Source organism: Oryctolagus cuniculus, chromosome 10 (genome assembly GCF_051225735.1).
Source record: "Oryctolagus cuniculus isolate XC-2025 breed Fujian yellow rabbit chromosome 10, ASM5122573v1, whole genome shotgun sequence".
NCBI classification, from domain to species: Eukaryota; Metazoa; Chordata; class Mammalia; order Lagomorpha; family Leporidae; genus Oryctolagus; species Oryctolagus cuniculus.
In genome coordinates, this window is record NC_142876.1 from 107,395,012 (window position 1) to 107,411,342 (window position 16,331).

Sequence of the window (16,331 nt, forward strand, 5' to 3'; positions counted from 1 at the left end):
AGTTATATTTGTTACATGTGAGTGCATCTATATAGTCTATGCTTACAGGGATTCTATAAGTATTATGATCTTCTAATGGGGTTACAACCCGTCCAATGAGATGGATGAATGTGCCACCTTAGATTTCTCAAACTGTTCAATAATAATCAAACTTATCTTTAGCCAAGAAAAGGCCCTAAAAAGTAGTTTTTACACAAAACATGATTTTTTTTAAAGAGATATGTTCTGGATATCTGCTGTCTAAAAACTTGTACAAGCATTTTTTTTTAGGACCGAAGATGGTAGGATCCTGTGTTTACAGTAGGGATTAGACTGACTGAAGAGGGAATTCAAAGGTCAGGAATAGAGTGTTAGCAGCTTTGCAAATCTGAAATAAATTTCTTTATGGCTAAAATCTGCCCAGTTTTACAGCAGTTTGTAAATAAAAAAAGTCAACTCTGATTCAGTGCTCTTGTGTTATTTATTTGAGTTGAAATAAATATGTAATTCCTTTAATAGGTACCTTTTCCAGGGATGAGGAATTAAAGAGGAAAATAAATGTAGAAACCACATGGCGATTCGAGAGCATAACTACTGTAGATGAGTTCAGGTGTTTGTTGAATAGCTTGAAATACACTTGGGATGATGGTGTGAAAGTTAGTAGGGTGTAGTGTGCAATGTTTTCACACTTGGTGGACTGGACTGGCTGTGAAGCACAGTTCTTGCCTCTGTGTTTTCAATCTTTAAGCCTTAGTTTGCTCATCTTGAGCGGGGTAACAGTACCTATCTCAGGATAATTGTGAAGGTTGAAATAGGATGCCTCTCATAAAACACTCAGTACAGTGTGTGTGACATAGTACACTCTCAATAAGTATTTAGCACCACTAATACTGGGCTCATTATTTCAATATCTGCTATAAAAAGTTAAAGTAAAGGTTACAATAATAGAATAATAGTAAATAGGTCCTAATACATAGAAATTAAGTGCCATTAAAATAGATCATGTTTACTACAAGGTGCTTCAAAAAGTTCACAGAAAAATGGAATTGAGGGCGAAGTTTATTTTGGTACAAAAATGTTTGAAATCTACACATAGTTTTTTTTATGATATGTATTTTTCAAGAACTTATGGGGGCATCTTTGTGTAATAAGGACTCAGTTAAGTGTAATGTAAAAAAATTAATGGACTATAAGAACTATGTTCATTTAACGTTCTTAACTCTGGAAAACTAGAGCCTTGGTGAGGAGTTCAGTCTTTGAAGATAACTCTGGGTAATTATAAGTTTAGAAATGGTAATAGTGGTTGATTCATGTTCTCTGTTCAGTGTATGAATGTAATGGTTTAGGAATCATGAAATTTGTGGAGTTCACAGGAGCTATATAATGTCCACCTTGGTTTGGAAAGCAGACATAATGATGGTGATAGTTTTAATTTTGTTCAAGTTTGGTTTCTCCTTTGATCTTAAAAAGTACTGTGGCTAAAACCAAGGTGGTAGGTTTTTTGTGGGTGTATAATGGACTTTCTAGCTTTTGCATGCATTAGTGAAGATTATTTTATTTGATAAAAGTAGTAATTCCAAATTAACTTGGAAAATAATGTTTGCTTATACAACTGTGAAGATGAAGACTTGTACTAGCATCAAATAGAGCTTGATTCAGGTTTTTAGTTTATGTCTGCAACAATCCAAGTATCTCTTTATCACCACCTCTGTACTGCACCTGCACCTGCACCTGCATGGCATTGCTCTCAGATGGGGTCCTTACACATGGTAGTTCAGTGGCTCCTGGGAGGTGATTCTGGAAAAAGGGTGAGTGTCTTTTCCTAACAGCTCTGACAAAATTCTCCGGGAAGGTGGTAGCTTTTTCCTGCTAGGTTTGTGTAATATCTGCTTCCCTAGTGCTTATCAGAATTGCTGTGTGATATGAATGAAAGCTCTTTTGTAAGAATAAACACTTGGATTAGGGCTCTCCAGAAAGATAGAACCAATAGTGTGTGTGTGTGTGTGTGTGTGTGTGAGAGAGAGAGAGAGAGTGTGAGTGAAGAGATTGGTTCTAAGTATGTGTGCGCACGTGTGTATGTGAGTGAAGAGATTGGTTCTAAGTGTGTGTATGTGAGTGTGTGTGTGTGAAGAGATTGGTTATAAGTGTGTGAGTGTGAGTTCATGTGCACCTGTGTGTGCATGCGCGCACGTGTGTGAAGAGATTGGTTATAAGTGTGCATGCACACACGTGTGTGAAGAGATTAGTTATAAGTGCACGCACACGTGTGTGTGTGTGAAGATTGGTTATAAGTGTTCATGTGCACGTGTGTGTGTGTGAAGAGATTGGTTATAAGTGTTCATGTGCACCTGTGTGTGCATGCACATGCGTGTGTGAAGAGATTGGTTATAAGTGTGCACGCACACCGTGTGTGTGAGAAGAGATTGGTTATAAGTGTGCATGCACACGTGTGTGTGTGTGAAGAGATCGGTTATAAGGGATGCCTGACATGGTTAGGGAGATTGAGAAGCAGTGAGCAAGTCAGAGACTCAGGAGAGCAGATGATGGGGTTCAGGTCCGGAAGCTGGCCAGCCTGACTTGGGAAGGGCCAGGGTCTCACTTCCAGCTCAGGGGCTGCAGCAGCCCTGCGCCTCAGCTCAGGGCAGTCGGGGAGTTCCCTCGGACTTACCCTTTTTCTGTATTTACGTTTTTTGATTGAGTGAGGTCTACCTCCATCAGGAGGGCCATCTGCTCACCGCATTCTGCTGATTCAGTGCTGATGTCATTCAGGAAGACCCTCCCCGACACAGCTGGAGTAGTAGTGTGTGGCCAGATATCTGGGCACCCATGGCCTGGTCAGGCTGGCACACACTAGCGGCCATCACAGTGCGTATGGAGCGTATCATGAGCGAGTTACTCTGTAAGTGAATGAATCGATCTCAGAGAATCGTTACCTTTTCTCAGGTTGCATGCTTCCCTTTCTAATGAGGTGAACTTGAGTCACTCCGTGCTTGTTGAGTGCCCACTCTGCTGGATTAGAATGCCGTGCAGACAGGGATGGTGATTTTGATCTTGACTCCTGGGTATGATTGCTGAAAAACGGATGGGCACTGCAGGCGTTTATGGGGCAAGCAGTGGTGTGGCAGAGGCAGAGGGCTGGGCAGTAGGCGGGCCAGCTTCTTTCCGGTGGTTCCTGCCTGTGAGAGTTTCGGGAAGTGAGCTGGGAGGGAATGTTTTCTCTCCATCAGCCTCCTTACTCAGCCAGAACTGAATGAATGCGCTGTATTTCACAGGCGTAGTTCTAGTTCTTGGGCTTCTGGACAACCAAGATGCACAGAGCCTCTGCCTCTATGGGACTCAGTCTCTGACGGAACCAGAGATTGCAGAATTTTTTTTAACTCGAGAAGTTTGGAAGTCATGTGAGCCAGACGTCCATTGGAGAATTACGTACTGAAGCTATGTTTATTACGTTGTGGGCCTGCATGCTGTTTGTTAAACCTGCAGGGAACATGTTCTTGAGTGCAGTCTGGAAAGAGCTTGCCGTGTTTCTGAGCTGGACGAGTCACCCATGTAGTTCGCGAAGCTTGGGGTTGCTCCGTGTCCTGTGTGCTTGGGGTGGGGTTTCCTGTGCCCCACCTATGAATGGCTCCCTGGGCTCTGGAGCTGCTCCCCTCAGGACACAAGGAAAGTGTTGACCATTGAAACGCTTGCGTAACATCGGATGTGAGCAAATCAAACTCTGCATATTCCATCAGCATCACAAACTGAGCGGCTGCAGTCGGCACTCCCGTGTTCGCTCACAGCGGTGTAGGTTCCCGCTCTGGCAGTGTGACAGTTCGGGTTCTCCTCTCACTGCAGTCAGGGCAGCTGCCTGGCCTGGGAGAGAAATGGGCTTCCAGGCCCATGCCGGCTGCTGGCAGAATGCAGTTCCTTGTGGTTTGCGTGTGTTTCTTAGGACTAACCAAAGGCCACACTCTGGAGCTGAAAGCTACAGAAATGGACCCTGGAACTGTTCAGGAGACCAGGAGTCTGGAAGGAAGGCGCTGGCAGAGGATGGTCCTTGGGGAAGCTCAGAGGGAGACTCCTAGCTTGCCTGTCTCTCCCAGCTTCTGCTGGCTGTTGGCGATTCTCTGCGTTTTCGCTGTCCTCTGTCTTCACGGGGCTTGCCCTGCTCTGTCTCTCTCACATTTCCCCCTGGCTGTATTTCATGAGAACACATTCCATGGGTTTGGGCCAGTTTGTTCTTGTCTCAAGATCCTTTTTTACATCTGTAAAATCCCTTTTTCTAATGAAGGTCACAGGCACAGGTTCTGGGTGTCTGGACTCGGCTCCATCTTTTGGGAGGTGTGTGTGTGGTGGTGTTTGGCCTCATCTCCAGTCGTAGGACCGCAGTACTCACCTGTGTGCAGCCCTACCTGCCCTGCGAGGCTGGCATCTCCCCAGCTACCCCCTTCTGTCCTTAAGGTGGCACAGTTGGAGTCTGCATTCCTGTGCGGCCACCGGCTTCAGGAAACTCTTTGCTTATTAAGCTCGGTGGGCTTGGCAGTTTATGTGTAGTCTTTACCTTGTGGCTCCTCGGCTTGGGCTCACATCTTGCTCCAGTCATTCACTTGGTGTGTATATCTCCTCTTTCCTTTCCTGCTTTCAGTTTTTCCTCCTTTTTACAAGCTAGTCGGGATGCCAGCAACGTAACTGAGTTATCTGAGTGATTAATGAGAGAAGGTCTTTTTTTTTTTTTCCTGTTCTGGGAAGAAAGATACCACATATACTCAAAAAATTACCATTTTTTTTTGTTGGGCAGAGACAAGATTTAGTTGTAAAAGTTTATGTCGAAGAGACAGTGTTTAATGGAACGTAAGCCCAAATTGACCATATTAATTAAAATCAGCACCTCTTAGAAGATTAATATCAAAGTCCTTATCAGCAAAATCTTAGTGCTGACCGTCTTACACTGACTGCTTGAGTGTGATTTCCCTGTCTCCTCAGGTAAGGTGAGGACATTTCTCTTTCAGTATTTGACTCTTAGGAAGAATAGCACCATTGTTACTCTTGTGGAAATGGAATTTTAATGTTGATTAAAACGTAAATGCAGTTGATTTCCAAGTTAACAATGGTTTGACTTAAGATGTTTTGGCTTTCTCATGGTGCAAAAGCCAAATGCATTGAGTAGGATCCATGCCCTTTATTTGGAAACATTGGTCCCCTTTCAGGCTAGGGATACGGAGATAGGATACTGTCTTGATGTTGGGAGCCATAACCCCCAATCAGCCCTACGTTTATGAGGGGGTAACCACCAATGCTCTACCCTGTACTGTGCTGCTAAGCTGGGGTGTCCCAGAGCTCAGATGTATTTAGTGCACTTTCACTTAAAACGTGGACATACTTCTAAGACTTTATGGAAAGTAGGATAAATTTATTTTCATGCAAAAAAAAATGGAGGTCCTTGCATAGTTTTTTCTTTTTTTAAATTTTTTGACAGGCAGAGTGGACAGTGAGAGAGAGAGACAGGGAGAAAGGTCTTCCTTTTCCGTTGGTTCACCCTCCAATGGCTGCCGCGGCCGGCGCACTATGCTGATCCGATGGCAGGAGCCAGGTGCTTCTCCTGGTGTCCCATGGGGTGCAGGGCCCAAGGACCTGGGCCATCCTCCACTGCACTCCTGGGCCATAGCAGAGAGCTGGCCTGGAAGAGGAGCAACCAGGACAGAATCTGGCACCCAGACAGGGACTAGAACCCGGGATGCCGACGCTGCAAGGTGGAGGATTAGCCTAGTGAGCCATGGCGCCGGCCTGCATAGTTTTTTCATAATAGGCGTTCACCGTGAACTTTTTGAAGATTCCTCATTTTTTTCAACTTATATGGTGGTTTTATTGGAAACTGACCTCGCTGTGAGTCAAGAAGTACCTGCAATCTAATTTGTACCACAGTGTGGGATTGTGTATGTACAGAGTACGATACTCCCTCTCTTCCTCCCTCCTTTATTTCTTTCATAGCTCCTTTATTTAGTGAATATGTGTGGAGTGGCTTTCATGTGCCAGGCACTGGGGTACAGTGGTTGAGTCCCTCAATGAGCTAATTTTCTAGTGGACGAGACAAAGTTGTAAGCAAAGACATATACAAAAAGATTCCAGCTAATATTACCATGGAGGAAAACAAAACATAAAACCTGGCGAATGATGGCAAGGGGAAATGAGGGAGGAGCCATGTTAGATAGGACCATCAGGAAGGTGTTGAGTGATGTGATAAGCCATGGCAAGATTTTGCTGTGTGTTTGGCCTTTGGTAGACAGAAACCATTTGGCCAATGTCCATTTTCATCTCATATTTTCTCTTAGCATTGAGTGTTTTGTATTGAAAAGGGATCCCATTGATACAGATGTGCTCAGCACATCGTTAGGGCAGTATGACATCTAGCATTTCTCTCCTGGGGAAAATGAGCACAGCCAGCCATTCTTGTTTTCTAATTCTCTCGTGACTTGTACAATCATCAGGATCATAATGACGTCATAAATTACCAAGGCTTTGTTTTTAGAATGTCTGAAAGGAAAATTTTCCCTATTGAATTGCATTGCCTTTTAGAATTAGCAGTTTATAAATGGATTCCTTTGCTGGTGACATACTGTAGGGTTGTTCAGAGTAATGTCCCCCTAACTGATAAATTTGGCCACCTGATTTTTTTTTTTTTTTTTTTTTTTTTGGTCCGTTGGCTCCTATGACATTTGGATGATTCTCTGTTTCTTCCTTGTCTTCTTTGGTCACAGGAATTCTGTGTTAAAATAATACTAAAGTTGACCATGTTTGATGCGCATCAGAATAGAAAGGGATATTTCATTTTTTTACATTTTCTTCAGATAATTTTTTGCAGATAAAAAATTTTTAAAGTTTTATTTATTTATTTGAAAGGCAAAGTGATGGGGGAGAGTTGAGGAGTAGAGAGAGAGAGGGATTGTCCATCTGCTGGTTCACTCCAATAAAATTTAGCTTACAAATAATTTTTGCATTAGAAAGAAGCATTTGGTGGAGCATTAAACCCTTGACTGTTATGCAAATTAAAAATGTTACTCAAAAACTCAAAGAGGGAGGACAGAAGTATCCTTGTGTGTTTAGAATTTTATCTATAAACTACATTAAATCTGTTGAAAGCTAAAAAGCAAAATTCTTCATAACATTAAATCATAGTGTTACTTTTCCCTTTTACTTAGTGCTTTCATAATGTTTCAGATCTGTGTGTTTAGGCACTGTAATCCCCCCCAAGAGTACATTCTGTAATAATTTAGAGGTTAAAGCAGTAACAGAAAATAAAGGTAAGTGCTATTTGATGCTTCTGAATCAGGATCATTCTACCATTCCTGCTCTTTGGATCTATATTGTAGGCCCTGAGTTTAGCTTTATTGAGGATATTTCTTTTTGGCCTTTGAGACTTCCAATAAGAAAGTTTTTTTTTTTTTTTTTTTTTTTTCCATTTAATTGAAGCCACCAGAAGGGAGCAGAGTTTATTATCTGAAATTATGTCTCGCACTTCTTGGAACCTGTACCTACCTGTGCCTGCGCTCTCATACTCCCCTCCCATCTGTCCATTTCTCCATCCACATGTGTGTCCATATAGCTGTTGGAATTGGGGTATCTGTCCTTGCAAAAATCGAGGGGATCGTCCAGAAATCTGAGCACACAAACATCACGAGACTGGAAAGTCCTGTGTCAAAAAGCTTTGGAGTTGACTCAGGACCTATTTCAAATTTTAGAAGAGATTTTTACTAAAAGTGCCAAAAAGAGGTGCTTTCTCTCCCCTTTCTCTCCCCCTTTCTCATAGCAGTTTGTGGGAGATGCCTTACGCATCCCAGAAGGTAGATTTTACCTTAACAGCTTTGTTGTACTATTCCGTCAGTACTTTCTGAAATTACATTGCATTGTCACATCATGGCCATCTTAGTTGGGGTAAGCACCCTCTCAGGATGTAGCCCATCATTAAGTAGCTGTGACTAGTAATACTGGTAGCTATTTTATCAGCATTCTGCAAATAATTTTTCCATCATATGGTTTGTTTATGATATGTTTGCCATTGAGAAAGTTATTTTTTAAAAAAGACTTAAAATTTTTTTCATCTTTCATTGCATTCTTGCTCAAGAATATATTCATTTTTAGTGCTCTAATGAATTGAAAATTGCTTCAATTTCTAATTTATTGAGATAGATTTTCTTAAGGTCTAGCCTGACATTCAGTCTTTTAGTTAAATTCTTGTCTTGTCTGTTTCTTGTCCAACATCAAGTGTTCCCTTTCTTCCCATTTGATTTTTGTACAAAGTTTTGATCTCATTCTACACATAATGGTTATTGTGGCTTTAGAATGTAGGTGAGCTTTTTCATTTAACAAAATCTTTATCATTGATTTGTACCCTAGAGTTTCTTGAATGTTCTGGAATCTTCTCCCCAGATTCTCAAAATACACTCCATGGACATGAGAGGTTGTGCCTTCACCCCTGCAAGATTGGACCACTCTGTGACCCGGGGCCTCCTGCCTTCCATCCTAATTGGAGAGAATTCTCTCTGCTTGGTCATACCCCTCAGGATGGCTTCTCAAGATAATCCAGAGTGACTTGGATAGTCAGTTTGAATGTCATCCCCTTCCATCTAGGTGTGTGTCATGTACACCGGGCACTCGGCAAGAAAGGAATTTATTCATTGTAGCATTAAGAGCGAAGATAGAAGAGACACGGACTACCCGTTCTTGAGCTTGTCATCCTGGGTCACAAGTAGACAGTTCTGGGGAGTTGTCTTCTCTTTGAGGATGTGAATTTAGTATGAATGTCTCTTCCTGCCTGAGTTCCAGCTCCTTAAGCCCCTTGTTAGAGAGGACTCTGGAGGTAGGAGGGTGGAGTCCACGGGCAGTATCTGGACAAGGAATTGCCGATCTATCGCCAGATCCAGGCCACCAGAATGCACCTTTCGAGCCGTGCATCCAGCAGAATGGACCAGCCCTTCATAGGTCAGTTCCTCTGTGGCTATTTCAAAAATCAGGGCTCATCACTGATCCTGTGTTTCTGCTGAGTTGCATTTAGAGAAGTGCAGGATCCAATAACCATGTGCTTAGCTGCTTGATCTTGCTACAGAAGGCAAGTCTAATAAATCACAGTGTATTTTTGGCTAGGTCTTGCTGACCACAACAAACTTATCTTTATTAAACTAAAATGCACTCACTATTTGTATTCTAAACATATCCATTATGAATTTTACCCTTCATTTTTACCAGCTGGAGAGAAACAGCACCATGTTCTTTTTGGAAAATGTCCAGTCGTGGTTGAGTGCATATTTCAGTTGTCCCTCTTGTCTGAAGGTTAGATAACCTCCAACAACCTCAAGACACCTTGATTTCAGTCCCTAATGTTGTAGTAATATTTTCGTTTCAAATATATTCTGTATGTTTTGCATTAAGTTCATTTTTGCATGTAGTTTTCCAACTTGTTAGGAATGTTTTATTTATATGTATAAATTTATACGTATAAATAGTTGTCCATCTTTTTTGGGGGGATGCCTTTCTACATAAGCACATGAGTAAGGAGATCACTTCAGAAACTTTAAAAATTCATGTTGTTTGTGGCTCCTTCCCCCGTTCATTCTAGTAAGTCTGGGAGTGGGACAAGGGGAGTTGCCCTGGGTCCATGGGTGACTCATCAGAAGTTTCTTGCTCTGTCTTCTTCTTGAGACTCTTGACCAACAGTTGCTGACACCAGCAAGCAATGGTAGAGACTTGGATGGCAGTGACCCATGTAAAGGGTGTGTGCTGGAAGGGGTCAGCTCAGCAGGCGTGGGGTGTTCAAATCCCGCACATTCCAGCAAGCCAGGCCCTTGATGACCTTCTGGGAGGTGACTTTCTAACCTTTGGAAAATGCCGCCTGATAAGAATGTGATAATGTATACCTGTGCCCTCAAGCGATGCTGATAGTTGATATTAACATTGTGAATTAGGCTGGGGGCTTCCGGTCACAGCACATCACCTGGACCCCCGGAGGGGCTTAAGATAGGAAGGAAGGTCTACCAGATAGGTGCCCCATGTGCTACTGACCAGTCCTGCGTCAATGCCATGGACACTGAAGCTCAGGTGAGCTTTGCTGGTGGGCAGTGCTTTGCTCCTGTCATCACCCATCATTGCTATGAGGATTAAGAACCATGGAATTCCATGGGGAGGGGACAGTTGGAAACTGGCTTCTGGATTTGGCCATATGCTCCTTTTGTCTTTGCTGATTTTAGTCCCTGTCCTTTCACCTTAATGAAGCATGATTGAGAATCTAAAAACTTTGCTGAGTTCTTCAAGTCCTTCTAGCGAATTGTTGAAACTGAGAGTATCCTTGAGTGCCTCCAAGGTGGGATGAGAGGAGCTCTTTATTTCTTAAGCATTTACTTTAGAGAAAAGGATGAGTGATTGTTCTTCTAGTATGTTAAGTTGTTCCTTTCAAAAAATAAATTGGATGTTCAAGTTTATGAAACACAATTCTGGTCTTCCCCTGAAGGTCTTTACTCAGTTTTTTTCTTATGATAAAATACATGAACTGATGTAGGAATGTTAATTTTTTTTCCTTTCTTGGTGGTGTTCATGCTTGGTTATGGTGTACTTTTTTTTTTTTAAACATGCTGCTGTTTTGATTAATTTCTAGTTGTTTTATTGTGAATGGTTAGTATTGTCTCTGTCATACACGGGCAACTATTTTAATTGCTATAATTTAAAAATTTATGCAGACTTTCTAAAAATAGGTTACGTCTTGGCCCCTTGAACAGAACGCTGTACCCAGCTGGACGTTGTCTTGACTCACGGCATTGGTTTGGAAGATCACGGTGTCTCCTGGGACTTGGGTGCTCTCCTGAGGCGTGAGCGGCTCACGCTGCGTGCTCAGTGCTGCCCACACCGCCCTCCGCCTGGGGGTCTGCGGATGGCTTTCCTTTGACTTTTCCTGTGTCTGCAGGGCCTATCTGGGCTCACTTGTTAATGGCTGTGGCTTAGAGGCTACCTAATGAAGCTTGTTACATGACGATTTCCAAAGCGAGAGTGAATTAGCTCTGAGTGTGAGCCTGGGGCGCTCTCCTCTGGATGAAAAGCCCATCTGTTTCATGTCGTGTGTTTTTAAATATCCGTTTAGGATTTTTAGAGAGATTTTTTTTTTCTCTCCCTTTTCAGTTGCTGGCTCTTCCAGAGAATGAATTCCTGAGAGTGGGTGGGTTGGTTGGTTGGTTTATGTTCTCCTTCATTCAGTGCTTATTGGTTGAGCATCTAGGTGGTGCTGTATATTGGATAACTGGACCTCAGTGGATAAGACCTAGTGTATGAACCAGGCTGTGCCTGGCAGATAACACGGGAGAGCAGTTTTGCTTTGGCCTACACACGTGCTGTATTTTTATTGTCTGGAAAACAAGTGCTGGGAGCGGGAGAGAGAGAATGGGGGAACTTGCACATGGAATCCTCCGGTCTTTTGCCTAGGTCCTTTGCAGCCCAGGTCTGTGTCCCTGATGTGTTGCTGTGCAGTACCATAGCCATCGGTACAACCGTATGCTGAGTCCCATGATCCTTCAGTGAATCTCTGAATGTGGGGGTGGTCTTACCACCAAGCCTGCTTCTTGTTGATTGGTATTTTTAAAAAATATTCATTTTTTTTTTGAAAGGCAGAAGGACAGACGTGCTGGCTTACTCCCCAGATGTCTGCCACATTTGGGGCAGGGCCGTGCCAAAGCAGAAGCCCGGAAACCAGTCCAGGCTTTGCATGTGGGCGGCAAGGACCCAAAGCACTTGAGGCATCACTCGCTGCCTCCCTGGGTGCACAGTAACAGGAAGCTGGGTTCAGACACTGGAATCCAGGCACTCTGATGTGGGGTGTGGGCGTCCCCAGTGGTGTCTTGAATAGCGTGCCAAACACTGGCCCTTGTTTGTGGATCTTTTGTTGTAATGCTGAGCGCAATACCCAGCTGAAAACTGCTGCATCGAGATTGCTACTTTCAACTTCCGGAGAGCAACGTTCTGTAAGTTAATACTGTCACCCTTGGCAAGGAAAGCTGTTGGACACTTCTCGGGGGCTAGTAGGCTGGGCAGGCCCTCTAGCTTAGGAGTTTGCGTCAGTATCTGTTTTTCCCCAGATGTTTACACCTTGTGGCACATTGCTTTGCTTGGCTCAGAGGAGCCCTTAAGTGAGCCAGACGACTGCGCCTTTCCCAGTCATCTCCTGTCGTTTCAGATACGAGCACATTCTGACGGAGCCCGACCCGGTGCCCGCGTACGCTCTGAAACTGCTGGTCGCAATGACTGAACACAGCCCAGCGTTGACCAGGTACGGTGCGCTCAAATCTCTGTCTTGTTTCTCGTCTCTGAAGTTAATTGTTTGTCTCCTGAAAACGTTGTTAAGAGATGATGAGGTTCCAAAAGACCAATACTTGAGCTGCCAGAGCGGTGATTCTTTATGTTTCACGGCTTGGAATATGTCATTTACGCTGTTTGGCTTTTGTCCTCATATTTTATCCCTCATTGGAGTTTCCATCCAGTGAAAAACTGATGCTTTAAAATGATGGATTCCTTAAAAAAAAAAAAAAAAACCGTTAATACATATGTTTTCAAAAATGTCAGTTGGAGCTTCATTTTGTACTGAACAGTTGGCTAAGTCTCAGTGGTACTTACTAATGATGATTACTCATATCAGGTTGACATACTTGTTTCAATTAATGGAGACCTTTTTTTACCTTTCTTGAAGAAACTGACGTGATTGTATTAGATTGTATTAGGCCTTTTTTTTTTTTTTTTTTTTTTTTAAGGTAAATACCTGCGATAAGTTACTTAGAAGAAGTTTATTTTGGCTTACTGTGGTGGAGGTTCGGAGTCTGGGGGGTGACGAAGGCGGTGGGTGGTGGAATGCAGGGAGAGGGAGAATCACAGGGTGAGCAGGAAGCAGCAAGAGCGAGAGACAGACGGCAGACAGGGAACGCGCTCGTCCTCTGCCGGTGGTTGGTTTTTATTTTGTTTTACTAAGACCATTGGGACTGTATCACAGGGAGCTTCACCCCTGCGGTCCCCTCTGCTCACTTCCTGAGGCCCAGCTTCAGACACCATAATTGGGTTGTTTCATCCTTGTTCCTTTATCTTAGGACTCAAGGGTTGAGGGTTTTAACACGTGGACGACTGGGGGACACCTCACCCATCACCAAACCGGAACTCTGAGGATGACAGATTGCTCAGCACTGAGTGCTGGGGGGCTTCGAGTCCTGCCATGAACGCTGAGTCTGAGGAAATGGCCAGGTCCACAGAGGCCAGGAGAGGAGGAGGTCTTCCTTGCTTTGAAACAAGACGACAGGTTTTCTTAGGCAGGCCAGGGCAGCGGGCCTTTGGGGGTTTGAATACCTTCAGAGTTGCTGGCCAGTCTTTTACGAAGAACGAGGGCACAGGGCCCCACCCAGCTGGACTTCGTCTGGTCTGCTGTCCCATCACAGAAGGCAGTGCTTTGTTAGGAGTGGCTGTCACCATTGGTACCAGTTCCCCCGGCAGTGTGCAGGGCTCATGGATGTACCTGGCTGAGTGACCGGAGCCAGGGTGCTCTGTGCTTGGACTCCCACAGGGCTAGGGCTGTGGTAGCTTTCTCCAGAGGGTGCCATGCAAATGTCATCCTGTATTCTCTGTGCTGTGTTCCAGAAGCATTTGGGGAGCCCTGCATTGGAATCCTTTTCACCCCTATCAATCTGAAGCTCTCTGTGTCTGTAGCCTTTTGGAGAGCCTGACCAGTAAGCCTTCGAAATTCATGACTCACAGGGCATCAGACTCTCTTCCTAAAGAAGAAATTGAATTACAGACAGTGAAACTATGGAAGTTGGATAGAAGTGTAGATAGTTCTTTGCTTCCTGGGCTTGGGACATCAAGTACGAATGCTGTCTACTGCTTTTATCCTTCATCAGCTGAACAGAAGGCATTTACTTTCATTCATGTGGCCTTAGTCGCCTCAGACTCTTGTCCCTTCTTGTCTGCTCTCTGTTAAATTCAGTTCGGTTTCTTCACGTGGAGGGGAGGAGAAGCTAGGAAAGTAGAAATAGATCATTGATGATGTCTACAGAAGCTAAAATGGTTAGTGACTAGGTGAATAGTGAATTTACTCGAGTTTTTGTTTTTTAGATTTATAAGAATTCACTTGATGATTTTTTATGACTTTTTTGTTTTAGTTAAATAAGCAGTATTCGAATAGATTGTCTTTATCTTAAATCTTGGCACTAAAACTTAGAGATCGCCTTTGCTTCCCTATGTCCCAACCCCAATGCCTCACAGCTGTCTCCCCAATGGATAATTTGTCCTTTTGTGTATATCCTAACTGAACTTTTCCTGGCCACTTAAATTCAACATATATGAGTATACTGAATTAGATAGCTTTGCTTTGTGGTGGTTGGCTTTCCTTTTTTTAAAGATTTATTTAATTTATTTGAAAGGTGGAGTTAGCAGGGGAGAGAAAGAGAGAAAGAGATCCTGCATCTGCCGGTTTGCTAAATGGCTTTAACAGCCAGAGCAGGGCCCGGCCAAGGCCAGGAGCTTCCTCTGGTCTCCTGCATGAGTCCAGGGGCCTGAGCACTTGGGCCATCCTCTACTGCTTTCCCAGGTGCATTAACAGGGAGCTGGGTGGGAAGAGGAACAACTGGAACTGGAACCCACGCCCATGTTGGATGCCTGTGTTCCAGGCAGAAGCTTAACCTGCGATGTCATAACACTGGCCCCAGTGGCTGATCTTTAAAAAAAAATCAGAGATAGTGTCATTAGTTTCATTCTGTACATGTTTTCCTGCTATTTTGCTTATCAAAATGGAGATCTTTTTATATCAGTATTTATTTGTATCCTTGCCAATACCTTTGCCAAACTAATAATGAAAACGGGTTCTCATTTTATTTTGTAGTCATTTAACTACTGATTGTATTGTGTATCTCATACTGTTTATTCACTCTGCTTAATTAACATGTGCAAGGTGCATAACCTTCAACTTGCAGTTCTCTAAGAATTTGTTTTAGGGAAAGCTCACATGTGCACTAAGATTTCCATTGAGATAAGTAATTTTCAAAATGAGAGGACTTTGTATAATTGACATGATTTAATATAAATAAAAGTTATACATATAATCATAATGTCAAATACTATGTGGCAGTTTAAAAGGGCATGATACATTTTGAATACCCATTTGTAAAGATGTCTAAATTGTTTGCTTAGCTGAAATTGCTTTTCATCCCTGTTTCCATCATCTCCTTACATGGAATCTTTCCCCAGATCTTGTTCTGCTTGCCTCTTCTCAAGAAACAAGATAATAAAGTAAGATTTCACTTATGTCACTGTTAGCTTAAGCTCAGAAGAAGGTCAAGAGCAAAGCATCATAGGTCAGTTACCACCCTCTCCCTCCCCTGTTCCCCATCAGACACTTTTTTAAAAAATAGGTTTATTATTTATTAATTTATGTATTTATTTGAAAGGCAGAGTTACAGAGAGAGAGGGAGGGAGAGAGACAGAAGGAGATATTCCATCTGCTGATTGATTCCCCAAATGGCTGCAATGGCTGGAGCTGGACTGATACAAAGCCAGGAGCCAGGAGCTTCCTCTGGGTCTTTCCACGTGGGGGCTTTCCCAGGCTCATTACCAGGGAACTGGGTCAGAAGTGGAGCAGTCAGGACTCAAACTGGCACCCATATGGTATACTGCAGTCACAGGTGGCAGCTTAACCCGCTGTGCTACAGTGCCAGCACCTCCCCCCACCATACACTTTAAAGGGAGGTCTTATCAACTTCAGTATGACTTTGCAAAGTCCATTCACCCACTTGGTAGGAAAGGAAGGGAGAAAGAAAAGCCATAAATAATTAGGCTTTGGAGTTCTTATTTCCCTAAAGGGTTTTTTAAAATGAGTTTTGAGTACAACATTTTAGCATGGGTAATACATTTTTACTGAGGGGAAAAAGAACAATATCAAGAGTTAGATAGTGATGAACCTTACTGCTTCCCTAGCCTACTCTGTTCTCTCTCCATCTTCGTGTCATTCTGTGTGGCTAACTGCTTTTACTCATTTTATAACAAGATGCAGGCTGATGTGAATGTGTGTTTTGTATATCATTCTCCCTATTACATGCAAAGCACGTGACAGACTTTTTTTCCTGCCCTTTGAATTTTATCACTGATAGAAGGGTCTGTCTCCAGGATTCGCTTCTATCTCAGCACCCATGGAGCTTTCACATTGTGATTTGCAGTGCTAATATCTTCCACTATACGACCGCATTGTAATTGATCTAATGAGTGTCTCATGGCTGCACTTGCTTCTAATCTTGGGGTAGCGCAGGCAATGGATAGCCTCATACGTGCAGCACAGTATGGGTATACATGTACATCTTGTAGGATGA

General features: G+C 43.2%; 1 protein-coding gene across 14 annotated transcripts in view; it reads left to right on the plus strand.

Moving 5' to 3' along the window:
- ULK4 (unc-51 like kinase 4) overlaps positions 1-16,331 on the plus strand; it is a 598,567-nt gene that overhangs the window by 232,884 nt on the left and 349,352 nt on the right. For all 14 annotated transcript variants that reach the window (XM_089306514.1, XM_070050985.2, XM_089306513.1 and 11 more), the window contains exon 30: positions 12,170-12,262. In XM_089306514.1, the coding sequence (XP_089162640.1) occupies positions 12,170-12,262 (93 nt within the window). The remainder of the gene's footprint in view (positions 1-12,169; positions 12,263-16,331) is intronic.